Here is a 26,868-nt window from a genome sequence, read left to right as displayed (position 1 = left end):
CAGTCAAATAGCATTCATATAATAGACATTCAGCATCAAAGATTCCAGATGTCCCTCTCCATATGTGCTTCAGGCATAGCTAACAATGTATTTATGGGGATTACCAAAACACCTTAACACCTGAGCATCTTGCAATCATTGATGAATTTCTAATCATATTCCTAAGGGGAAGACATTAAGTTGCAAATCCCCTTTTCAATGACAATTTATTGAAAATTCAGAAAAATGTAACAACTTACCAAGATCCTATAAGCAGTTCTGGGCAGCCTTTGTCTCTTGAGTCCTGTTCTGGTGTCACAATTCACCTCCCTGACAACCTGAGCCTGCAGTGACTAGCAGAGGAACAGACCCTCACCTAGATCTTTTGTACTGGATCACTGTAAAATCAAAGCCTGCAGGTAAAAAATTACCATTTGTTTTACCTAGATTTTGACTGGCTTGAAACCAATCTTTAATGAAGGAGCTGGAGGGAAGCCTGTAATAATATTTGTTGTTGTTGTTGTTGTTTTTTAGAGCTTTCCCAAAAAATAGGAAAAATAAAAAAATTAAACTGGTAACTATCTAAATTTGCAGGTAGGCCCAACAACACATGATGAACATCAGAAGTCGGGATATGTGATGGGTGTCAACTAAGCAGCTTTTGTTTCCTAAGCTTTCATTTTGTGACTGATCTATTTCATAACTTATTTCACTGTATCCTGAATTACAAGATGCTATTTAACATATGGTCACAATAAGAAAACATGACAGATTCATCATTATACAAACATGCATCTAAAACTGTCACCAGTTGTAATTTTGTCATTGTTCTCCTTTTTTTAAAATTTAAGTGCACTTGGAATATGAAATAACATTGTCTATTGACCCATTTTTGACTTGTATCTGTGCTCTCATATATTTCAACTCAAGTTGTTTGAGCATAAGAACGAATGTGTAACATAGCTTTGGTTCATTTCTGTTTAGGCAGGTTCTAAATACACTAAAAAAAAAAAAGTTAAATTATCTTTGTTGCACTGGAATTGACAGCATCATCGGACTGATAGCAAATTTGAAGATGGACAATCTTTTCTTCTAACTTAACTTCCTGAAAAGACACTTTAATCATTTTCTGAAATATGTATGAGGGCGCATAATAATTCTGTATGAAACTGCAGAAATAAGATGTCTCCAAGTGTTAAGGCAAAATAAAATGATAGATTAGATGACATTTACTTAATACATGATACTGTTTTTAAAAGCAGTAATTTACTGAGTTCAGATAAAACTTTTTGAAAAAATCTCTGTACAAAAAAGAATTATTATCATCAACACCGACCTGGAACATTAGAAAGAAATTTCATTTTAGAACCAACGTGCTTTTCCTTGGTTCAACTCTTTCTGACCAGTATGCAGTGAATGTACCTGTGATGCCTGTGCTGCCCAAATACCATGTTTCTAGAGACTTCTGCTGTCCTCTCTGTGGCTTGTAGTCCAGCATTAATTTATAGCTCCTCTGAAGCACTGTTTCAGAGTTGCAGGACAGAAGGGTATCACAGAAAAGGCTGTCTAAAGAGAGAGAACAATGCAGAGAATGATAGGTTGAGGAAACTGTACTGTAATTCTTGTGAGACATGACACACATTTCTGCTTGACAACCTGAAATAAATAGTCAATTTGACACATGAAATAATTTTGTTTTGGAATTATCTGACTTTCTAAATCAACACCTTCTATTACTTTTTTTTTTTTCTGAAAAAAACCCATCAGTTTTAAGGAAACTGTATTTCCCACTGATAAATGGAAAAAAAATATTCTGAGCCACTCTATGTAAAACATGATGTTCCAAATGATCATTTATTGTATTTTTTCAGTGCCATTCAGAAATTATTACAAACAAACCTCTAATATTTTTATTTATGAAAACACAAACCCACAGTAATATTACTTGTATTTTAAATAAAATTAAAATGATGCATTTGGTGACTCAACAGTGAGGAGCATTTGAATTATGCAGTTACGTTAATTCAAGCAAAATGGGAGAATTTTTTCTAATTGTTGCTTAAGTTGTGTGGCCTTTTCATATTGCGCATAGTAAGTGCTGCTCACAACAGTTTAAAAGTGTTATTTATTACCACAGAATTAGGACAGAGTAAAAAGTATTGAAACTTGGAGTTCAAATTGAGACAGTGTTCCTAAGATAGAAATCTAATGAGACCCTCAGCTTGTGGCTCTGTTTTCTTCTATGTCAGTATACTTCTCATCATGCCAAGATCTCACCGAGCCTGTTTAAAACTGTAGGATCCTATTCCCAAATAAACCCGAGTTAAAAAAAAAAAAGAAGAAAAAAAAAGCAGCAAGCTTTTTTGATATTGCATGTTGCTGACTCTAAGTAAGAGCATTTCTCTTGAGTTGTTTAGAGCAGAACTGATATCATCACTCTCTTTCTTCCCTGAAAACCATTTCTTCTTCATTATAAAACATACGACTGAAGGTAAGACAGCACATAGGCTTTTAAATTACAACTGGAAGAAAAGAAACCAAACTAATGTCTGCTGGCCAGAATTAAACTATATGCTATTTTTAAAACAATAAAGCTAGAAAAAGAATTTGAGCAGAATTTTTAATGAACCGAGTATTTGTTCACATCTTCACACACATTTTTTTCTTCCACAATTTGTAGTAACCTAAAAGAATCATCAATTCACTAAGAAAACAATTTTTAGGAAGTTTGTAAAAATTACACAGCAATAGGAGTTAATATCCAGAAGTGCACTGGATAATGCAATTGCTGTTTGTTGTGAGAAACCAATATTATAAGATGCTAGAAGTATTTCAAGAAAGTGTATTACAAAATAATTAATAATTAAAAAGTTGGTAAAAGATAGTACTAGAAGTAGACAACCACCACATAACCAAAATCTGTCCTTTGAACAACATTTTTTCTCTATTTTTCTATTAGTTTTCTATTTCTCTATTTTTTTCTATTCATTCTCCCCCTATTTCTAGACATGCAAGAGACCATAGTTCAGACACTCATACTTCACAAAGCATTCCTGTTCAAGGAATTCAGAATGTGCTCCTGAAGAGAAGTTTCATTATTTTGAACACAGTTCAGAAAAATATTTCTGATTTGCTTAAGATGATTATGGAAATATTTATACTAGACCTATTTTTTTTCTTTACATTAAAATATTTTCTAGTGGGGTTTGGCTGTATTGCATAGTCTTTTTATACACCAGATAGTCATATATATTTAAAATATTTTTTTTTAATGTAAACAGGTGGTTAGCAAAATGAAAGGGAGTTTGTCAGCATTTTAGTGAACTTCTGCACAAATTTACATCTCCAGATGTAAAAGGATATAGCTTTATATATTAGTACCTATTTTCCTTCTTTAAAGAATGGTTCCAGGAACCATAATTACAGTTGGTACATAATTTATAGGAAAGACTAATCCCTTCAAAGTCAATGCAATTTTAGTGATACTTAAGATAATCAAGGCTACAGATAGAAGCGAAACCAGCAATACATCGGTTTTTATAGGGAGAGTATCTTGCATGCCCAGTTGCTGTAGAAAAGAACTTGAAGCTATGGAAGGGACCTTTCCTGGAGGTAGCCTTGGATTCAGTCATGACTCCTAGAGATTACTGATGGTGACAGTAGCATTGACTCAGGGGGCACTGCAGGCTGTTGTTGACAGCAGATCTAGTTGCATTTCCAAAAACATCTTTTAAAAAACATTTTCTTGGTATCAGACTCAGAAACTGGTCATCCATTCCTCTTGAGGTAAATTAGTCTGGATATGCAATTGAATTTCTTTTTCATTTTGTAGAGTGGGAGGTTCACAGACAACTCTTAAACTTTTCACTAACTTATCTGTCAAAGCCAAAGAAGCAAAATTTGCAGGAAAACTACTGATTTGGTGGTCTAGCAAAAAAGCTAGTCCCTCCCTATAACTCTAGTTTATTTACACCGAAGCAATGTTGGATGTGCTATGGCTACTATACATATGATACAGAAATAAAATGAGATAAAAGATATATTTCAGTATTTTGTTCCTTCAGATCATATTCTAAGACATGTTAAGGTATTATTAGAATAACAGAGTCCAGCAGAGCTGTTTTTGTGGGAAAATAAAAGCCAGATTTAATTAAGTTTATAAACTCATAAAGACTTTTTCAATTAATACATTCAAATAAGCTTTCAAAATATCAATGCAAAATACATTGACATATGAAATAAAAATTCTCCACATTGCTTATTAGCAAATTTATATTGCTTCCAAGTGTTTTTTTCTTTTCAGGAAGACTTCAGCTACCAGTGTCAGTAATACAATACTTGCTATTGTCTCCTCACATCACAAAGCTTCCAAGATTTCCTTTTCTTATCAGTATGTGAGACGAGAATTGGCACAGTGTATTATAGCCCTCTTAATATAACCTGACACTGGCAATTTAAATGGAAGTCATAGTTTGGCACAAAAATCTGACAGAGTTCCTGGTTGTCACTGAAGTCCTTTTAGATTTAAGCAAAGCTGTAATGGCAATGGAGAAAGGATGAAGCCAACATCTTCTTGGGTGACAGTGTCAACGTGGCAGCACCAGCTGTGACAAATCGCTCCTCGCCATGACAGGAACAGCATGGCAGGCTGTGTCAGGGTGTTTGTTTACTGAGAACTTCAGAAAGCAAGGGAAGTGTATTATGTTTATATAATTATTATTTATAACTATTGTCGGTGATGGGAGAAATGGTTGAAAGTGCTGTTTTGTAGCGCTTCTTGAATTACATGCAAAGTAAAATGATGTGTTTGAAAGTGCTTATTTAGTCTTGAGTTGACTAATTATTAACTACATTCTTTTCTTCTCTTGTCAGTGAGGGCCTATTAACCCAAATCTGCTTATTGTGAGAGATCAATCAGCTGTACACTATTTTAACATGCTTTTGTACGACATTAATTCATGCTGTGTGCACGCAAGGATCCCCTCTCACTGCTCTCCTCGGTAATCAGATATCTCTCCAAAAATACTAGTCTCTTTATACACTTGTGGTGCTGGATGGAGAGAAAGAAAGAAATTTAAAGCTAACTTCTATTTTCCCTTCACTGACAAAGTGCATTTGACCTCAAAATGGGGCACCCGTCAGAGATCCTCACACAAGCAGGAACCCCATAAATTTTAGCACTATTTCTTAGTTATAAATAATAACAATATTCTTGATGGGTGTCAGCTAATGAGTGTCGGTGCAAATGGCAATTTCAGCAGAGGGGTGCCAGCAGAGGCCTTACTGACTGGAGTACTGCACGGTGCTGTACTTTGTCATTCGTCTCCGGGAGGTGCCTGGAGATGCCGTGCCCATTCCCTGGCCAAGATGACATTCGGCACTGAGCATCTGGCCCGTGCTGCTCAGGCCCCCCAGATTTGCTCCTCCCAGGCTTGTTCCTCCCAGGCTGCTCATCCCAGATCCTGACACTACTCTCTCTGTGACCACCACATTGTGGGCATTGGATAACTCTGAGGGAATATTTATTAGGCTGCCCGGCATGCCGGAGGCAGGCCTGAACACCCTTTCTGTCACTACCACATTTGACCCATCTACCAAATCAGGAATGCTCAGAGATGCTGGGAGTCGGGAGTTAGGCGCGATTACTCTTTCCGTGACAATAACGTTGGAGCCCTCTGTGAGATCGGGAATATCTAGCATGCCGCGCAAATCAGAGGCAGACGCAGGCCCAACAACCCTCTCTGTCACAACGACGTTGGATGCACGCAGAGGGTCAACGCAAAGAGAGGGCGAGCTGGAGGTGTAGGTCTCGGTCACCGTCATGTTGCCATGGAGCAAGGGATCCGGCATTGGCCTCGGGGTCTGTATGGTTGCCCCAGATGTGTAGGTGTTTTCAGTAACAACCGTTGTAGTGCCAGCGGGGGGAGGCATAGGTGCACTTCCATTGACAACGATGGTGGTGCCTGGTGGTGGGAGGTTTAGATCACTCTCAGGGCTGGGGAAGGGAATGTTGACACCTGGCCAGGGTGGGTTGACATCAGGGAAAGGTTCGATCTCTTTGCCCAGACAGATCTCTGCTAGGGTCTTAAATTTTGGTCCTAATGTATCCAAGTATGTTTCATCTGTATCTTCTCCAATAAAGCTGCAGCAACCCACGGAGCCAACAGGAGTACCGACTCCTTCATGATCATAAATTAATAGGCAGTCATTTGCCGGCCGACCTTCATCTTCATCTGCATACACAAATGCTTTCTGTAGTTTGCAAAAACAAAAAAATGAAAAAAAAAAAAAAAAAAAAGAACAGAATAACAGAGTGAATTTTGTCAGGTTTTTAACCATGAATACTCAAACCACAGTAAAGTTTCCCTAGCCACAGTAAGGCCCACCTGACTTGAAAAATAGGACATCAACAGGACAGACTATACCATCAACATTTCTTAACCTTGAAATAAGTTTATTTAAATACTACTGTGTTTTATTCTTGTTTCTGCCAACATGTAGCATCTTGAATTTGGTCTGTTATCAATGTCTCTGTCTGTGGGGTAAAATGGACAGGCAAACACATGCCTTCTTTGGGCAGCAGTATCTGAACAAAGTAGTAGGAAGAGGAGTGAAGCAGGGTGGCAAGGGGAGCAATGAAGAGACCAGGAAAGAGGAGATGGGATGGAGGATTCTCCACAGTGAGGGAGACTTGGTGAGTCCAGAGGGGAGTCCATTTTGAGCAAGAAGGCAATCGCCAACTCGGGATGATGTTGGGGATCCTGGCATGGTCATTGCAAAGAGATCAGGGAGGAAAGAGGAGAATTTAAAGTGAGTGCAGAGTGGGGTTGGAGGAAGCAGAAAAGGATGGAAGGGGAGGCCTGGCAGGCAGAGTCAGAGAGTTTGGGAATTGAGATGGTCCAGGAGGATAGCAGTAGTATGTGGAGGCCTGTGGCTGGCAGACAATAGTGCTTCAGGCCAAGGCAGGAAGATTGCAGTCTGGGAGAAATCCATGCTCAGGATGTCAGGACTGCTCTGTTCTCTCCTCCACTGAATCTTGTTTAGATTTTGAAATATAGCAATCCTTTTATCTTAATTGATATTTTGGTAACATGCAATTATAACATTTATGCCTCACAGTTCATGCATATGAATAAAAATATAGCCCATGAAACAATTAATCATGTAAATTCCATGCCATTTTTAAAAATCCCATATGTAAAGGCTAATTTAGGTGTTGCCAATAGAAAAACTGCATATCGGTGTCACTGGTAGTTCACAAGTCTTTTAGGGAGCAGAAATGGCAATAAAAATAAGGAAGAACTGATGTTTAAAGTTCTTTAAGGATTAAAATGACTTAATCGAACAAACTGTACAGGAAGTAGGAGTGAACAATTCTAAAAAGTTATTAAGTATTTATACACTGAGAAAATATATAAATTTGGTGGGTACATATGAAGTTGAAATAATTTAATTGCTTCCTACCTCTACCTGCAGTATCTCCATCAATTTTACAAAAAGGCTGTTGAACAATCCACCTACTATGGCAGCAGCTCAAAGACAGTACTACTACTAGTGTTGTAACTTTTCCTACTAGTGTGGTCAATCTTGCTCTCAAAGCAGTCTTATATCATGGAAATTTCAATTTGAGTAGAATTAATTTGGATTTCCATCATGCAACCTGGGAAGGAGAATCTAACAGAAAGCATGCTCACAGATGTAACTCAAAAAATAACATTTAATTACCTCAGAGAAATAGTTGTCTAGGAAGGCCATGTTCACTCCTCCTTCTCGATACTCTTTTATTGTTCCTCCAATTGACCCTTTTGCTTCCCCTGTTCCAGAAATTCCTCCAGCTGTTCCGTAGCCAGTACCAGTGCCATAGCCAACACCTGTAGTTTCTTCAACACCAGAAGCTACTACTCCTCCTCCTCCATATGTGTTATTATATATGTCTGAAAGCAGAAAAAGTTATCCCTCCTGTGCTCTGTGAAACTTTACACACAATTTGTCAGTAGTTTTTACAAATACTATAATGACACTTCTGAGTTTCTAAAGGTATTTTAGACAAATTTCAGTCACAGGTACATGCACAGGTACCAAATACTGAAAGTGCAGTAACAATTATATATGTAATAGCAGACATCTAAGAGCTGAGGCTAGGCAGCATGTGCACATGTGGTTTAGAAAATCAGGGATTTATTTTGTTATTGGCTGGACAGATTATTCTGTCTAGTGCATATATATGCTGTCGTGGGGTTTGTGTTAGAAAATCAGATAGTCTTTATCTATGCAAATACATAAATGCATATTTATGATCACACTGGCATTAAATTTTTCCCCTTGCACACTTAGAAAAAAAAGAGTTTTGTAAATCCTAGAAAAGAAAGAGTTTCATAACTACTTTCACATTTTCTAGTAGTGAGATTTTTTAGGGGGGAACAGCAATGGATCATAATAACCACCATTTTATAATGCATAATGGAAATAGTTTTTAAAATAAGTTATAAAGTAATGCTTACAGGATTTTATCTCCCCATATTTTTTAAATACATGATAACAAGGAAAGAGTTTTCTTACTGATCAGCACATACTATAATAAAAGAATTGCATACAGTAGTCTTGACTATGGTTACACTGGGAAACATAGGCTAAATTACATATTTTTTTCACTTTTATGAAATGAGAAATCTGAGAATATTTTTGTATAATAGTCAGCAGAGAGGTTGTCTTGCAGAGTAACATTTCTTCCTGTCAGAAGCTAGGGAAAATGGATCTGTGCCAGCATCCTTCCTTCCTCTTCTGAAGTGAGGAACGGGGGAGAAGGAGAAAGTGGCACTGCACAGCTGGGCTTATTCTCTATGATCATTGAATTCCTGGAGGAACCTTACTTTAGAAGCATACATTTACTGTGTTATGCATCAGCTTGTCTAGGTTAGCACACAAATTGTCAGTAATTAACTAGCTACTTGACATGCTCCCTTGTGGGAAGCAGGAAACTGGGAAGAACTGAAGATTTTACCCAAGTTATGAAAGCAAATATCCTTATTCTGGCTAAAGATTGATTTCTGCTTGAACTGGTGTCTTGAAAATGTCCTCCATTCAGTAGCTGTGCTGATAAAGAAAAATTGCCTAGGATTTGAAAGCCTTGGCAGATATTTCAAAATAGGAGTAGTTTGCAGAAATTAATCTGTTCAAAAGCTCAAGCCCCAGACTTTTTATTCATACTGGAAGTCCTACCAGCATGAGTTTGACAATCTGCAGATGTGAGGTTGGAAGGGTTGGGTTATGGCTGGGAAACCAAAGGACCTCATGAATCTGAAGGCATGAAGTTCATGCCATAAAGACAGCTTTATGACAGCATAACATAGAAGATTCAAGATTCTGCTTACCAGAAGGTTCACCAAAATCACCTCCTGCAGCGGTTGTTGGGGCAAGAATGTGTGAGACATCCTGGAAAACAACATTTTGACTCCTTGAATGATTACCTTGAAATTCCCATATGAAAACCAAGACTTTGTGAATTATGTTAAGGAATTACCAGTCTAAACTGTTAGTGATAGTTAGTCATTATCACCATCTCCATTAACAAACAAACCAAACCAAAACAAAGAGACTACAAGATCTTTTCCTTGTCAACATGGACAATGATCAGTGAAGATGATTTCTGTTCCCTTTTCCTAAACTTGCACTGAAGAAGCTTGCTAATTATTATGCTTCATCTGAAGGAACAGTGGCACCAAGCTGTTGTGCCAAACTAACTGACCACAGCTTTAAATGCATAAACCCCATCAGTGAATGTTAATTAGGAATCACCTTTCATATCTGCCTGGCAATTGTTGACAATGCCAGACTGGTTTTAGATTACACAGTGTTACTATCATTTTCTATAGAAAAATGCAGCCGTTAAATATTAATTACTTCTGGTTTTAGAAACATGGGGATGTACTGACCCTGTCTTCAGGCTGTGCACCTTCTATTCCCCATGGATGAATTGCCCCTTCTGTACATTCAGGTACGGGTTCAAACCCAGTTCCAACTCCACCTGCAGCGCCAGGTCCACAGCCACAGCAGTCGCTCATTGACATCAGAATTGGAATCACTTAACAGGAAAGGAACAGGAAACAAGGATTTAGGACATCTCTTCCTCACAGGAATAGCTGTTCTCCCCAGAGGGCAGGTGCTCATGAACTTTTGAAAATAGGCCTTTAAAATATTTCTAACCAAGCAGCCTGTAAGTCTGGCTTCCAGACTTAGCTGCTTATGGAGATACCTGTATTTGGAATTCAGAATAATTTGTTCCTTTAGTTATAGCAGAGCAACACAGGGGTGGGGCTGTTACTCTAAATTTATGCTTATACACCTGGGAACAGACTTTGATCTATCCCAGCTGAACCAATGTATGTTGCATACATATGAAAATTAAACAAACAGAACCAGTGTTGCTATGTATGGCATTCAGTGCTATTCTTTCTGGATATATAAGCATACATTTTTTTCAAATATTGTAATAGAAAAGAAATACACATTAGTAATAATAGACATAGGAGAATCAGTGGAGAATCCACTTGACTACAGTGATCATTGGCTAAGGCTCCAGTTGTACATTACATATACAAAATGCTTGATTTGAAAAAGCAGTAGGGGCAAACCCCAAGTCCTAGTTTAACCAAATGTTTACATAGAGTGAGTCAGGTTTCCCAGAATGCTGTATTATGCTTAGTTGTTTAAAGAACTCAGTGCTTGTAATGGCCAGCATCAAAAACACTGCTTATTTTAGAAAGGTAATGCAATATTAATTCATAGAATCATAGAATGGCTTGGGTTGGAAGAGATCTTAAATACAATTTAGTTCCAACCCCTCTGCCATGGGCAGGGACACTTTCCACTTACCAGGTTGCTCAAAGACTCATCCAGCCCAGCCTTGAACTCGGGATGGGGCATCCACAACTTCTCTGCGCAACATGTGCCTCTGTCTCATCACTCTCACAATAAAGAATTTCTTCCTAAACCTACTGTCTTTCAGTTTAAATCTATTGTTCCTTGTCCTGTCACTACATTCCCTTGTAAAAAGTCCTTCTCCAGCTCTTTTGCAGGCCCCCTTTAGGCACTGGAAGGCTGCCCTAAGGTTTCCTTTGGAGACTTCTCAGGCTGAACAGTCCCAACTCTCTCAGCCTGTCTTCATAGCAGAGTTGCCCCAGCCCTCTGATTACTTGAACATCAAAGTGAAATGAAAAGGGGAAAGGACTATACTATGTACAAAGTGCTGCCTCATACAGCACAACTAAGGATGTATTTACTCCAGACTATGAGGGGAGATATCCAACGGCAGAAAGACAGTCTGTCCTGTAAGATAAACCATCTGGGGACTATAAATTGCACTGCCTTTTGAAGCTTCAAAATTTTTTGTTTGTTGATTCCTGCTAAACGAAGATCAAAACCTAAACCAAACCCCCCTCCTCAAAAAATCAGGGAAAAAAAAATCAATTTCCCCAGGTTTTGTAGTCACTATTTCTGCAATAGGAAATTTTAGATGTTGATTACTTGATGCCCAGGCCATGAAAGAAGATTGTTCACATATGATTTTGGTAGTCTGAGAAATAACTGCTTGTATAAATTCTAACTTGAATTTGTGAAGCTCATAATTCTTTGTGAATACTAGAACAAATGAATTAATGTCCTGTTTTGATCCTGTTATCATAAATGTTACTGGTTTTTTATTAGATGTAATGTTTGGAAGGAGTAGCCAAAAATTTTCAAAATGTATGACTTATTGTTAGGCTACTGAAATCTGGCTTTCAGTTTAAAGGAATCTTGTTCTTAGATTCTTTCATACCCAACTTGGAGCAGATACTTGCCCATTTCTTCTAGTAATGTAATGGAAGTACAAGTTGCAAAATATAAGTGACAGGACAGCTCTGTCTAAGAATTGGATAACAAGTCTTAGAAAGTAAATGCTTAATTTTGAATGAAAAATGTATGTATAACATAAAATTTATGGAAATTCTTTTCATTTAAAATATGATTTTTTTTCTCTGTCAAATGGCCAATAGAAGCCAATGGATTAACAACCAACTGAAAAAGTAACCTTATTTTAGAAGAATTTAAAAATGCGCTATTTATATTATTTAGAAAAATGATAAAAATTGTTTTCTTAATTTTATACTTACAAACAAATATTAATCCACCGAGGAACATCAGGCCAATGGCAGCACCACTAAGTGTGGTATTTGATTCGAATTGTCTGCCATAATTTTCATTTCCAGCGTAACCGCCATCAGTGGAGGCAGTATATTCTTCCTCACCTCCTCCATAGCCATCAGTGTAACTCTGCCAGTCTGTGTGGTCCTCAAAATCTCCTTCTTCAGGTCTACTCTGGCCACCACCACCACCACCATCTTCTCGTCCTCCCTCTTCCCAGGTTCCTCCACCAGTGCCACCACCAGCACCACCACCAGTAGTGCCGCCACCAGTGCCCCCACTAGAGCCGCCACCACCACCGATGATAATTATTCTTGTGGCCCCACTGGTGCAGTAGTTGCGACTGTCACACTGGCAAGCTTGCACAGGAATTATGTGTGGTCGAGCACAGCGCCGGCCTTGGCTATCTCTTACAACGACATAGATCCTATAAAGGTAAAAGTCTATGTTTTGGCCCACTAGTTCTGCAGAGGAATCTTGGAGGGGAAAAAAAAAAAAAAAAGAAAAATGAAGGTATTGACTATAAGTGTTCTAGAAATCTATACTACTTGTGCATTACATTCATAGAACAGAATGAAAAAAATTGTTCCCTTTCTAAGCACATCAATTACTTATGCATCTACAGTATTTACTCAAAGCTGAAACATAAAATAAACATCTATGCTTGTTTTTTTTCTTGCAAAACCTGAGCCAAATCAGTCTAGTTATCACTTCTAAACTTGAGAAACACAAAACGGGAAAATGAAATCTTTTATTTCCATTGCTGTGTTTCCTGAATTTTATTCGCACAATGGTAAAGATAAAAGTTGAAAGTTTTATGCATTTCCTATTCCTCTCTCAAGGAACTCATACATGTTTTTCAAAAAGTTTTTCAGTAGGTTTAAAATATTTAAGATTACCTATTTGCAACTGTTTAGGACAGGTAGGAGACTCAAGAATACTTGCAATTGTGATACTTGCCATTTAATGTAGTCTTCTATGTAAACAGTAAGTTATGCAAATTTTGTCATTTAGTAATGCATGGGATTTGATTAATTCATTATTTTCTCATGTCTTATTGAAGGAAACTGGCAAAGCTTCACTGGGCACTAAAACAATTTTCTTTAAAATACAAGTAGGTGTGACTGGTACAATAAATTTAAAAAGTTGTAATCTTAATTTGCCATTTTCATATGCCTCTCATGAAAGTAAAGCTCTGCTAACTATAAACTTTATAGTCTAATAAACAAAATTGAGATTTTTTATATTCTTAGGATTTTTTAGATAACACAGAAATAAAAAAGTGTCAAATTACTTATTTTGATTTACTTCATTATGTTTAGACCCATAAAGGCTCTTGTCATAGTTATACTCAAAGTACAGTTTTGCTAGCAAATTTTAGTTTCCTTTAAAATATAACACATGTAATAATTCTGATTTAAGTATTCTAATATATATATATGTACACATGCATATATTCAAATTTGGAGTAACTTCTTAGATTCATATTTAACTGAGATTTTAATAGATTCTAGCAAGTGTTTTGTTTGTTAATAAGGTAACATCTGAATCAGTTATTTTAGATAAGAGCTTATTATTATCATTTATTCTGCTATAAAATGTTGGTTAATTTACCATTTATTCGTCTGATAATCCATGTAGTTTGAGGTTCACCATGTATGCTGAATGTGAAGGGGGTGGCATAGAGGTCACCATCCCTATTCTTTGCTGAGATAATCACTGATGGGGAATTCATACATACTTTCCTCATTTCAGTATTAATAGTTGGGCAATTGGCATTGATGCCATCTATTGAAAGCACAACGGTGCCAGTAGCAGTATATCGAGGAGACCCTGTAAAAAGAAGGTATTTGTGGTCAGGAGGGAATAGTGATACTATAAACAATGCAGTTAGGGTTGGAAAACTAGAAACAGCAGGAAACATTTAGAGAAATCTGGAACACAAAGAGTTTATTTCAGAAAACTTAATCTCTTTTCTTACCTCTGGTGATAGCCAGAACCTCTGCTTGGTACTGCCCATTGACTACGTAGATGGAATCCCGGTTAATAACTTTGTTCAGTGTGATTTCACCAGTGTTTTGATTGATTCTGAACCAGGCAGCTGGATCACGTCCTATACTATATCTGTGTTTGGTGAAGTAAAAATACTCAGCGTTATGTGATGAATACATGTATTACATATTTATTTTGCGGATAAAATTTGGCACTCTGGAGCATTTTTCTTTCGGCTATGCTAGGTCCTATTGCATTTCACCCAGTTCAAGCAAAATCCATGTAGACTCCAAAAGATGTAGACCAGAAAAGTAATTAGGAATAAAGCAAAAGCATTTTACTTTGAGAGAGTCATCATAGTCTAAAAGCAAAATTTTCTGGATCCTGTAAACCTTTACTAGAACCCTTGTTGATATCAATGGTCAAATCCACAGCTCTTCCTATAACATTCTACAATTATATTTGCTGCCACATTTCTGTGTTTTAGGAATTTATTTTCAAATATTTGTAAATAGGCTGTATTTATTTCTACATGCACTGAAAAGCAAATTATAGTCTCAGTTATTACTGTTAATTTCAAGAGAAACAAGTGTAAATTTTTTTTTTTTTTTATTAAGAATGAGCTAGTAGGGACCTCTTCTATTCTGATTGGTCAGAATTGGCTTTATTGGGATTTTCTGCCTGCTTTTCTTGTGATGCTAACAAATTCCCTCCTTGTAGCAAATGTTTCAAGAAAAAACATTCTTAGGGTAAGTAAAAAAACCAAACCCTATTCTAGTCTATTTAAGTTACAGCCTGTCGGAAAAGTGATATTTTCTTTGTCTTGTGCATAAGGCTAAGGAAAGTAGTCAGGAAAGAAAAGCAATTATAGCACAAAAATGGGCTATATACTATTCTGTAATAATATAGAATATAGTACTATATAATATATAATATTATATGATACTATATAGTACTATTCTATTGCCATTTTTCTATTGCTAATCAATAGTCATTGTTTTTAAAGAGTCCTTCAAAATACCTATTCCTCATCCCATTGAAATCTCAAAAGAATTATTCCATCCAGGAAGTTAAGCAGAGCAGAGCTTACACAACATTTGATGCAATAGTTCTAGTGTCCTCATCCATGGCTGTGTATGTTCCTACAACATAATTCACTCTTGCGCCTTCTGCCAGTGAAAACACAACTGAAGATGGATGAAATCTTGGTGGTTCAATCAAATTTTTTACTTCTACTGTGAGGGGTGTCCCAAATATTTGGTACTCATGTGCAACAGAGTGGTGGAATGCAGCTACATTCCTGACGCCAATCATCAGTGAGTGAGTTCGCATATGTTCAAAATCCAGTTCCTGAAAGGTAAACCACAGAGAACTAGACAATACATAAAAGCTCCTTTAATATTTTAAAAATATTTTTATTTTAAGTGATTGAGTGACAGTGGTTTTACTGCCTGTTTAATTCTATTAACAATTAATTAAAATTTGAAGTCAAGAGCTGAATCACAATATTTATCCATACCTTAATTACTCTAAGGATTCCTTGATTTGTAGCTCGATCTGTAACAATTTCAAAACAGTTATCTTCATTACCGGATATAAAGAAAAACTCTGCTAACCAGTTGTCTGTAAACTCTTCATCAGCATCCAGAGCTTGTATTCGTAGCAGTTCTGAACTTAGTGAATTTTCTGAAATACTTGCTGAAAACTGAAATGACAGATAAATACCTATTAGCAAACATTTTTATATATATATATATATATATATATATATATATATATATATATGTATGTATATATATATGAACATGTGAGGTAAACACAGCTGTGTGCAGAGGTTGTTTTGAAGGATGTTCTGAGCACAGTCCATGCCAATTTGACAAAAAAGACATGTGTTCTGGGCAAATTGTGATTATGGTTACAGATTTGAAAAGCTGTATCACCTCCAAGGTTTGCAGAGGCATCTTAAAAGGAAAAGGAATTGTACTTTCTGTAAGAAATGGTCTTCCAAGGATTGGGTTATTTTGCATAATCTCATATTGCAGGGATCTGGGCACCTGTATGACAGGATTTCTCTGAATACAAAGAAGTCAGTCCTGACAGTGTCAGGATTTACATCTCTGAACACAAAAATGATCTATGTGTATGTTACCAGAATTGTTGCACAGGCAACAGATTGTATTTTGAGTGCTTTTCAAGGCAACAACCCTGTAAATCCCATGTAGCATGTTAATGTGAACATTCTCTACAGGTTAGTAAGGGCTCTGTTGTCGATGGGGCTTTTAAATGGGGTTTTAAATCAATGTTGCTGCTTTTGTTACTGCAAACTTACAGAGCTTTGAGCAAGAGTTGGAAAGTTGTCATTAACATCGATAACTTTCACATTACAGCTACAAAGGGATGATATTCCGTCTGCAGCCCCGTCCCGGTCTGATGCCTTCACAACCAGAGTGTAGCTACTATGTTGCTGTCACAAAAAGAGAAATGAGTATGTTAGAAGACCATCTGTGCATCTTACAAATAACTCATGCTTGCTGCTATTTCCTAATGCAGGAATTCGACTTAGGCATTTTATTGTGACACATCAAAGCCATGCATTTCTCCATTAATATTTGTAAAAACCACAACCTTTCTCTCTCTTCTATATTTTCCTTGCTCTCATAGCACATATACACTACAGCATAACTTTATTTAGCTTTGGAAGGGGAAATGTTACCTCTCTGTCAAGATAATTTGCAAGATGGAGTTCTCCTGTGTATTTATTCATAATGAACATGGGTGGACCAGAAGGTTCCTGACTCTCTATTTTGAAGGCAATTTTAGAATTCAAGTGGTTAGGTTCATCTGCATCTGTTGCAATGATTTTCATCACCAGTGTGTCTAAAAATAAATTTAAAAATAATAGTAATTAAAAAAAACCCTTACAAAACAAACAAACAAACAAACAAAAAAAACCCAACCCCCCCCCGAAAATCTCTTGAGTTCCTGCAAACAACTCATCAAGACAATGCTAAAACAATGCATGAAAATGATAGAAGGCTATCTATTCCTTGACATGTACAAAGAAAACCAAAACTTTAGTTTTGTAGTACTGATTCTGACACTGTTAATGACTTCAAATGAATTAAAAATCAAAGTCAGAAAGAATAATGCAGACTTTCACTGAGCTTCTTTAAATCATCATAGGGAATATGCAAATACAGCAAGTACCGAGCTTGTAGAGATTACTATAAGAAATCACAGCTTTAAATGAGAATTTCTAGAAAGAAGAAAATGAGTGTTAGGCACCATTGCTTCAGTGCTATTTACATGTCTAATGTTGATTGCTGCACTTTTGGTAAAAAGAAGCATTTTAATGGTTTAAGTATGGAATTATTTAGTAATATTCTGCTACAATTGCAAACACACAGGCTACAAGTACAAATATTTGAAAGAGAAAAATGGGGAAAATGTATTTTACATACCCTACAAGGAAATAAGTGTAATGATATTTTTATTCTAATGAGAAGAAATGCAATTATTTATTTTACATTTTCACATCTGAAAAAATTTGCATGATGGTATGGTTAGAAACTGGAGCATTCAGCACTCGTGTGTGGGAGGAAAGGGAGAAGGAAGCATTGCTATTTAATTTACAGCAGTTAGCCCAGGCCCTGGCTCAAATAGCACTTGGAGAAGTATCTGCTGCTCCCTCCTCTGCAGTGGCCCTGACCATTTTATGTCATTGCCTAAGAAAAGCAGAAAGAGCATCCCAGGTTCATATTAAGTGTATTCTGTGAGCTTCACTAGCAGTACTGTAAAAGGCATAGCAGAGGTACTCACTGTCCATGCTGCTCTCTTCAACAGATCCCGTAAACACAGTTTGTGCAAATACAGGAGGGTTATCATTTATATCCAGGACTCTGACTCGAAGTTCTAGAGGTGGTTCCAAATCTATACCAGTCACTGAGTGTTTAGCAAAGCAACGTATCTAAATAAAGAGATTTACTCATTTTAAACCCAAAAGTTAAGTAAGCAAAGTAGCAATCTGAAATAAATAAATTTGTTGTCTGCCCCACCCTGGATCCATCATTATAAAGGTCAAGAAAAAGGGGAATACTTACAACAAATACTGGTGTTATTTCCCTATCCACTATTGATGTTATATTAATTTCTCCTGTTCTTGGGTTAACAACAAATATTCCATAGGGTGCACGGTCAATTCCAACTCCAGAGATGCTGTATGTGATTGGATTGTCTTCTTCACAATCAGATCGGATCTACAGTAACAGATAATAATAATTTATGCCAGTTTACAGAGGACACTTACAGGTTTTTTCTCCTGTTCTTAGTTCCTGTAAAAAAGTCTATATAACTTCAGTTTCTAAACCACTTAGGAAACCAGAGAGGTATTTATCCTAAATAATTTAGGTTCAATTGACAGAATCAATGGAAGGCTCTTCTACAAAATGTCAACCTAGACATCCATCTCCCCTTAAGGGCTGGATAGGCCTTCTATTTCTCTTAAATCTGTCAGGGAAGTGGAGAGAGAAACCTCCAAGGGTATCACAGTGTGCCTGGAACTCAGTAAGGGTATGGTCACAGTGAAAGAATAGGAAGGTATTTATTTTTCTCTGTTTCCCACAGGCCATGTACCATCTTTGAATTTCTGCTAAGGGGTTTCTCAGAATGAGAGAGAGAGAAAAAAAAAAATGTCACTGGTTGGAGCTGCCTGGAAAGTAGACTGTCGCCTTGATTTTTTAAGATTTTCTAAAGCCTTCTGAATTTACATTCTTGTAGCAAACTTTCTCACACACTTTCTGTAAATAACTTATTGTTTTGCATTCCTTCATAGAGGAGGAGAAATTTGATGTACTGGTAGTTTGTCCAGTGTTGTTGGAGAGGTGGCACTTTCACCCTCCAATCCACTGGCACCTTTGGAAAACTATAAATGCTGGAGTCAGAAAAATAAGCTTGCTTTTTTTACCTTCACAATAGCAGCGGCACGCATCGTGTTTTCTCGTGTCCTATAGTGACAGTAGACTCATAGCAATGTTCTAGGAAGGCTCTGGTAACTCCTCAGCAGCCACATGGATTCACCTTATAAGACCGTCTCAGCAGAGAATGTTGCATCATCTTTCTTTTATTCTACATTCCTTTCTTTTACTATGCTAACCATACGAATTTTTAAATGTCTCTGCCTTTATCAGCCTGTCTTTGGCAAAACTTCCTTGTCAGTGAATACTTGTGTTTTTCTTTCTACTTACTCTGGCAATTGGATTCCTCTTGGAATTATCTTCTCCTTCTCTACAAGCTGCAGCAAATTTGATCCATTCACGTTTTTGTCTTCTAAAGGTTTTCCATCTTGCCATTCCATTTTCATCCCATTCTTTTACCTTTGACAGAGAGTTCCAGTATCATGTGACGTCAGTCCATTTTAAATAAATACAGACAATTATAATGTCCAACAATAAGAAGAAAAGAGATTTTTGTAGACCATGTGCTTTTTTACCATGTGATTTTTTACATGTCTGTGAGTCCCAAACTCTATGACTGTACATGTTTATTTTAAAATTACTCATTTGTATGAGATACTCATTTAGATTTAGGTGAATTTCTCTTGAGAGGGTTAGCAGGTTATTACCTGCAGCTGGTTAATATTTAAATATGTTTTCAATCTTCAGGTTCAGAAGTGTCTTAGTTGAGTATTTTACATATGATTTTTTCATTTGTTAGATTTTGTTTAATCAGAAAAACAGTTTCTAAATAAATATATATTACCTTTACATGAAATCCTGTGCTGAAATCCAAGAGTACCTGCAAAAACAATAAAAAAATTGGCACGTAAAAATGCAAGGCAAAATGCAGCAAGTAAAACCCAGCTACAAGATATTGCTGTACTGCAGGCCTATTGGAATAGTTTATCTAGCTGCAAGATTTCCACAAATGAGTTTGTGAAATTCAATCTTTTCTATATCCAGCACCAAAATTCCTTGACAGTTAAAACCTTCAAAATCCATTCTGTCAAGACAGAACTTTGAGCTTGAATGGATATGCCAGAGCAATTTTCAAACTATATCTTCATCAAAATAAAGCTTCCACACAGATTTTTAACACCTCAGCTGAAGAGAGAAGTGTTTGCAAGAGTTTTTACCAAACACTCTAGGAAACCAGAGAGGTATTTATCCTAAATAATTTATTCTTTTTTTCATTACTTTTTTCCAATTTAGAAAGTTGGCAATATCCCTGGAGTACTTAATTATGTAATTTAACCAAAAAGAATGAAAATGGTTTTTTTGGAACTTCCCAGTGAGATAGAAGAGATTCAATGTAAGATGGAAACCCACCTGCAGTTTTCAGGCAAATTTCCCTGGAGTGCAGTTAATTTTGATTTGAGACTCAACTATGCAACTAATCTTGAGTAAATATAGCAGGATCAGATGCAGTATGTAATTACTTTAAAACTAAAATTTAAATGAGAGGAGCCTCAATTTCTTGATTAGCACAATTTAAAAGAAGGCACAATTTAATTAACTATATTCCTAAATAGGGTGTGAAAATGAAGTTCACTTTCTTCCGAGCATTTCTTTCAGGTTTAGGATCTGCTTTTGCTCTCTTCAGACAGTAAAGGGTGAAGAATGTGGGATTTTCAGGACTGGATTCTTGTTTCATTCATCATTGGAAGATACAAAATATCCAGGTGACTCAAAAATTATTGCAGTGTTTCTCTTTTCTCAACAAATGTTAACAGTTGCAGTTATGAGTATTTCACTTTCTTATAATTTCCCATAGCTTTTTGGTTTGGTTTGGTTTCTTTGTTTTTTGTCTGATATGTTATATCTGTGGGGTTTTATGTCAGCTATACATGGATAAAATCTGGCATCTTTTATCCTTACATCATGGGACTTCCCTCACTTCAAATTTATTGCATTGTACTGGCAAGACTGGAACATGGACACAACATTTTTTCCACTTCATGTTAAGACAACTTCTTACATGCAACAGATTAATGAACGTCAGCTTCACCCTCCTTCCTCTTTCCCTCTCTCTCTTCCCCATTTGCCTTTATGCTGCAAGAATTCACCATCTGTCATTTACAAAACAGCGTTTCCAGTGGCCTGGTTTTACCCAAAACTTTCCTTGAGACCTTGGCCTATAATGGATGCCTTAATCTGCTTCTCAATGGAGGAGTTTAGACTGCTTCTGCCCATTTGATGTGCATATGTAACTTGAAATTTTTTTGACTAGTCACAGAGTAATATTTTTTTCCTTGTTTGAGCCAGCTATTGACATAAATGGTTAAGAAGAGTACTCTGCAGGAGAATCACTACAATATGTTCATGTTGTGCTAAAAGCACCAATACATCTTTTACCTTATGTTGAGTTTATGACTGTTTAAATCTTCAGCTTCAGAATAGGGTTCAAATTCACATGCAGCTGTTCTGGTCCTCATCTCAGAGAAGGGACAATATCAGACTCCCTGTGAACAGCAGGGTTTGTTCACCCCAGTGGGAGCTTAGTCTTGTTCTTTTATAATCCCCCTTGGAAACCGGGGAACGTGGAAGAGTCAAAGGGGCAGACTACACCCTCACGAGAGAGCCTGAGTGATGAGGTCCAGCAGAAATAACACTAATTGAATGTCTCTTATCAGTCTATCCCACCTCATTTGGTGAGCACAATGAAATCCTCTCCACCCTTATGCTGAAATCCCTTCTGGCATGCAAACAATTGTCTTGACCCGGCAAAGTATGGGTATGCACCTCTCAGTGTTAGTGAATCTTGTCTGCTGTCTGCATCATGTGGCCTATCCTGTTACTTAACAGTGAGACTAATACCTCATGCCCAGCCACACCACTCTCATATTCTGAAAAACTATTCTAAGTCTTTCTGAAATAAGAATTAAGCCTGTACGGAATTCTAATATTTAAGGACATGAACATTCATAAATCTCTTGATTCCAGCCTATAGGGAGTTCTGTTTTCAAGCAGTGAAAAATACATATTTCACACTGGAGACTTATCCTTTGTTTTTGAGCACCAGTAATGGGAATGTCTGTTGGTGATGTTAGGATTGTAAATTTAGGCCCTGTGATAGTGAAGGAAAACCCCATTTTGCTACTTGTTGGTAATGGAAGATCTTGAATTCAGAGTCCTTAGTACAGTTCATGTTATTATTTGAAAAGGCTGATCCGATGAACTTGGTGGCTGTGTTTGGTATGTCTCTCAGTTATAGCTGTGGTATAGGAAGGAGGGCAGGCAGACATCAGACAAAAATGTCTAGTTCACCAGATAAATTTGAACAATTTTGAAATTACATTTACCCTACTTGATTCAGGGATAGAGACTCCTCCACCTCCTTCTGCCTTCTGATTCTCCACTGTCACCAGCAGTTAGAAGTCTTCCCCTAACCCAGTTGTCTATTTCTAATATTTATCTGAGATTAAAACCTTTTTTTTTCTAGTGCTATTTCCAACAGATAAGTTCTGTCTCCTAGCAGCTAACTCCAGCAAATTTCTAGGTAGTTAAAAGAATTCCCTTCTAAACCAATCTCCCAGTACTTTCCAAAGACACATGGATAAACAATAATTAAAGCAACAGGAGCCACTGGAATGTGTGGGATGCATCCTGAGGACCTTGGGGTAGGCAAGCTGGTCTAAATGATGCCAAGATTTGCTGTCTGTTAGTCTCTGAGAGACTGTGAAAAAAAAAGAAGCTGCAGAGAATCTAGATGCTGGTTGCACAAGCTGTTTCTGTTTCGGGTTGGGAGATGTGCAGGCAGGAAACAAGTTTATGGTTTCTGTCATTTGCACAGTGTTTTGTCTGAAAGCTTGTCTTTTATTGTAATGATAGCTGGACCCTGTGTCCAAAATGACACCTTAGAGTCACACTGGAGTTATTATTCTGGATTTATTCTGATGCAACTAGGGACAAAATTAGGCTCATAGGATGTCTACTGTTCTTTGCACCCTCAAAGCAATTTACAAACAAGAATTAACTAATCATTAATTGAGTGCCAAGCAATATCACACGTAATTACAGAATCCTCCCTCCTCCACCTACTCAAATCTAAATGACTGAACATGCCTTTAACATCTTCCCAGCATTATTCATATGGGATCTGCTTCTCTCTCTTTGAAGTCAACTGTGGCATTGTTGTTGGCCTGGATGGGAGGAGTGCTGAGAACTCACACGTATTGTGTTAGTCATCAGGCTGCCGTGGTAGCTCTGGTGCTGTCAGCGTTTTGGGACTTTTACATCTTTCTTACTCATCCAAAGCCCTGACTAGAAAAGGTTTGCAATAATGAACCCTTCCCCTTTATTCATTCTGCATCTCTTTAAAAAAATGATACATCAGTGCATATGAAATAATGAGAAGCAGAGTTCGAATATAAGACAAACCCTCATATTTTAAAAATATGCTATTTTATCACTTTTTAAATTGAAACATGATTTTCTTTTTCTATACTTCACTTTTTCATATGTCACTTATGAATGTACTTCATCCAATTTAAAGGGAAAGATTTTCTGGATTATTTTTCTGGCATTTTGTTTCCTAATTCAGAGGAGGCCAGGTGTTTCCTATGTTAGCAATACTTTGAATTGCATCCAGGATGGATAATCCATTACGCTTTCAATAATTGTGACAGGAATAATTCAGGAATTATGACTATGCTCATGTCAGGCTGAAGAATATACTTCAAAGTTTTATTTATTTTAAAATAAGTTTATTAGGAAAGTTTCCACTGAGATTGTTTCTGTTCTGCTATTGTATCTTCTATTGTATGCAGGTGCAATACATTTCCATAGAGTAACTGACCTTAACCATTAGAAAAATGAACAGAAAAGTAATTTCAATACAGGGTGTATGCCATTATCATTAAAATTTGAGTTTTTCAAATTAGTCATGCTAAGTGCCCTCAATAAATCTGCTCACTAAAACCTGAATTCTGATATGACTTAGAGTGTTCTGGCTGCAAATGCATGTTTGCTTAATGGCCATTTTATTTAGGAATGTAAAACTGCATGCTTAAGTACCTAATCTTAGGTGATAGTTCCTGGATGTGAAATTGCTTTAGTTTATATTTCTACAACAAAATATTTGGCAGAAGAACCTGCAAGTTCCTGATTCAATTCTGGCAGATGTTTCACATGAATATACAAGAACAGGATGTAGCCCGTGACTATTTTTACGTGCAATCAAGTTATGAGGAGGATGTGTAACCATAGCCTTACAACTGGAGGGGAAAAATAAGCCTAGATAACATATGGGAAAATGTATCCAGACAAAAGTGCATAAGAGATGTGGTGAATTTAAAATTATTGGCTGTCACATGATAGCTGGCAGGAGAATAGTCATACCTGATCAAACAGGTTATTTCCATAAAACGTGTCTGTGCTAGTATCACAAACAGAACTCCTTTACTCATGAGAATAAGGTCTTTGAAGTCACATGAGCAAGGGTTGCAGAATCAGTCCCGCCAATGGTGAAATCCATAGAGAAAATTATTTGTTTCAGGGCTGGTAAGTTTCCTTTTTTTTTTTTTTTTTTTTTTTTTTGAAAATGCAGTAGTGTACTAAAATATGTATAACTCCATGTTAATTTTATTTGATGCAACTTATTAACAATATACTAACCAGACACACCATTCAGACAGGTGATTTTCATGAAAGATTAGTTAAGCCGAAAGCCAAATTTTTTTTCTCAGAATACACTAAAACTGAATACATAAATGTATAATTTGATCTCGACAGTTTGTCTGCCACCTTTCTTTAAAGTGTTGAAAGATGCTATTAAGTCGTACAGGCCATCATGAACATTGCTGGGCAGAAGAATGCATAACAAGAACAAGGGTTTCCTGTGGGTAGTAAAAGTTCAAATATTTGATAGTCATCAAAACACAATGACATTTTCCAGAATTGCTCTTTTTTCCTGACCCAGGACCTACCCTCCATCACTCACAATTTTAACAACAATATACTGATAGAATGAAAATGGCTCCAGAGTTGCTGAGAGAAGTAAAGCAGTAAAGCATTTGAGTAAAGTGTCTTTTCAATAGACAGGTCTTAAACATAAAACAGTCAAGCATTTTGAACTTCGACACACTGGGAGTATGCATCACCAGGTAACTGAGTAAAGTGAATAATCACTAGTGCTTCATGAAAATCCAGAAGTGTTAGTGTGATGTGCAACAGGCCAGTCTCAGACACCTCTCTGCTGCCTTGAACAAGCAGAAACTTATCCGAACCATAACTTGCTTTTGCCAAGTTTTGCCCTTGTTTGCTTGGCAGCTGCTCTGTGTTAATTAGTTCTACTTTACTGATTGCACAGCTGTCACCTAAAATTAATGGATTGTATTTTCATAATGGTTTTAGGATTTCTTAACCTATAACACAAACTTTTTCTCAGACGACAGCATTTCTAGAGAAGTCAGTAATGAGAAGTTAACAAACATTTACACATACTAATACACTGTGTAAAATGTAAAATTTCATGAAAACCACAGGACATATCTATAGTTGAAATCCTGCTCTTCTCAATCTTCAGGGCCTTAAACTTCTACCGAATTTCAAGAGGTCAACACAGAAGAGTAAAATGAATCCACACAAAAATCAGATTGCAGGAGGAGTAGGGCACCCATAGCCCTTTTAAGTCCCTTCTGGGTAATTTCCATGCCTTGATGAACACGTTGAAAAACTATGCCACTTGACCATAGCCACAACTTTCCTTTTACAGTGAGAAAAACAAACCCAAAGAGCAACACTTTCATCATGCATTCACTTGCTCAGCACATGGCGGCTCAGACACTAGGGCACAACAAAACAGGAATCCTTTGCAATGTGAAATAATAGGTCAAGTCTTGATTTTTGCATAACTGAGATCACTAAATTTTGTCATTTTTTGCTCTCTTGAAAATAGCTGTAGGATTTTGTCAGCTGTGAAACAATCTTGCTAATCATGTTAGAAAAGAGATTTTAATTTTTTAGAAAAAGGTATTTTCTCAACTGATAAAAAAACATAGAACTAAATTATATGCAACCATTAAAATTTTTATAATGATAGCATTTTATTAATAACTGTGACCTTTAAATAGCAGCCACAGAAAACATTTGCCTGAAAAATCATGCAGTAAACATAGAAAGTCACATCTTGAACATCAACAGATCGCCAAAAGTCTAAAAAAACTATTTGTCAGTATTTAATGAAAAGCTAATTTGATTTTATAGAATGTTCAGAAGTACTGTTTAAAATGAACAGAGCTTTGGTTTTTATGGTACATTTCACAAGATATTTTTGGGGAATAGTTTACATTGTGAAATGTAATGGTCTGCTGAGGAAGATGAAACTGGCGTAGTCACAGCGTTTAAAAATATGGTTTTAAAATCCGACTTACCAACAAAAGGAACAGAAAAGCAGCCGTTCGGTGAGGGAGCCAATCCATGGCATCTGACTTCTCAGAAACAAGTCCAACTGAGTTATGGTTACAAGCCTGTTCCTGTTCCCCTCCCCCCCCAGCTCTGGTGACTATTTAAAAAGACACTCTGTACATGTCCTTATGCTCAGCCCTTCAAGGTGTCTCTGCCTCCCTCTGAGGGAAGAACTGAAGATGCTGTATAACAGAGTGTCTTTCCCCACCCCAAAATCCTGGGCTGGTCTCACCTGAAATGCTTGACAACATCATTATTGCTTGCAGGTAAGAGCTAAGAGACACACCTTAATTCTTATTGCTCTGAAACCCTTTGT

The 26,868-nt window shown here is 36.8% G+C and overlaps 1 protein-coding gene across 1 annotated transcript; it reads right to left on the bottom strand.

Annotated features, from left to right (window-relative positions):
* Nucleotides 1-1,814: 1,814 nt before the first annotated feature.
* On the bottom strand, nt 1,815-26,632 carry LOC128815649 (desmoglein-4-like). Its single transcript, XM_053992533.1, has 16 exons — nt 26,519-26,632; nt 19,909-19,944; nt 19,395-19,523; nt 18,252-18,407; nt 17,971-18,118; nt 16,865-17,028; nt 16,481-16,615; nt 15,671-15,856; nt 15,242-15,501; nt 14,141-14,283; nt 13,774-13,992; nt 12,129-12,635; nt 9,912-10,060; nt 9,351-9,411; nt 7,705-7,913; nt 1,815-6,231 (listed from the first exon to the last, which is right to left on the bottom strand). The coding sequence occupies exons 1-16, from the start codon at nt 26,564-26,566 to the stop codon at nt 5,260-5,262; spliced, it is 3,522 nt and encodes a 1,173-aa protein (XP_053848508.1). The 5' UTR covers nt 26,567-26,632; the 3' UTR covers nt 1,815-5,259.
* Nucleotides 26,633-26,868: the final 236 nt, after the last annotated feature.

Source organism: Vidua macroura, chromosome 1 (assembly GCF_024509145.1).
Source record: "Vidua macroura isolate BioBank_ID:100142 chromosome 1, ASM2450914v1, whole genome shotgun sequence".
Classification (NCBI taxonomy): domain Eukaryota; kingdom Metazoa; phylum Chordata; class Aves; order Passeriformes; family Viduidae; genus Vidua; species Vidua macroura.
The sequence above is the reverse complement of the archived record's forward strand: the minus strand, read 5'-3'. Positions and strand labels throughout refer to the sequence as shown.

What these genes read in the sequence shown, in the direction of transcription:
- LOC128815649 (XM_053992533.1), bottom strand. Translation starts at nt 26,566, where the DNA reads ATGGATTGGCTCCCTCACCGAACGGCTGCTTTTCTGTTCCTTTTGTTG. An exon ending in AGAGGAATCCAATTGCCAGA is followed by an intron (nt 18,408 to 19,394) that starts GTAAGTAGAAAG and finishes CTGTTACTGTAG; the next exon opens with ATCCGATCTGATTGTGAAGA. An exon ending in GAATCCTTAGAGTAATTAAG is followed by an intron (nt 15,502 to 15,670) that starts GTATGGATAAAT and finishes TTTACCTTTCAG; the next exon opens with GAACTGGATTTTGAACATAT.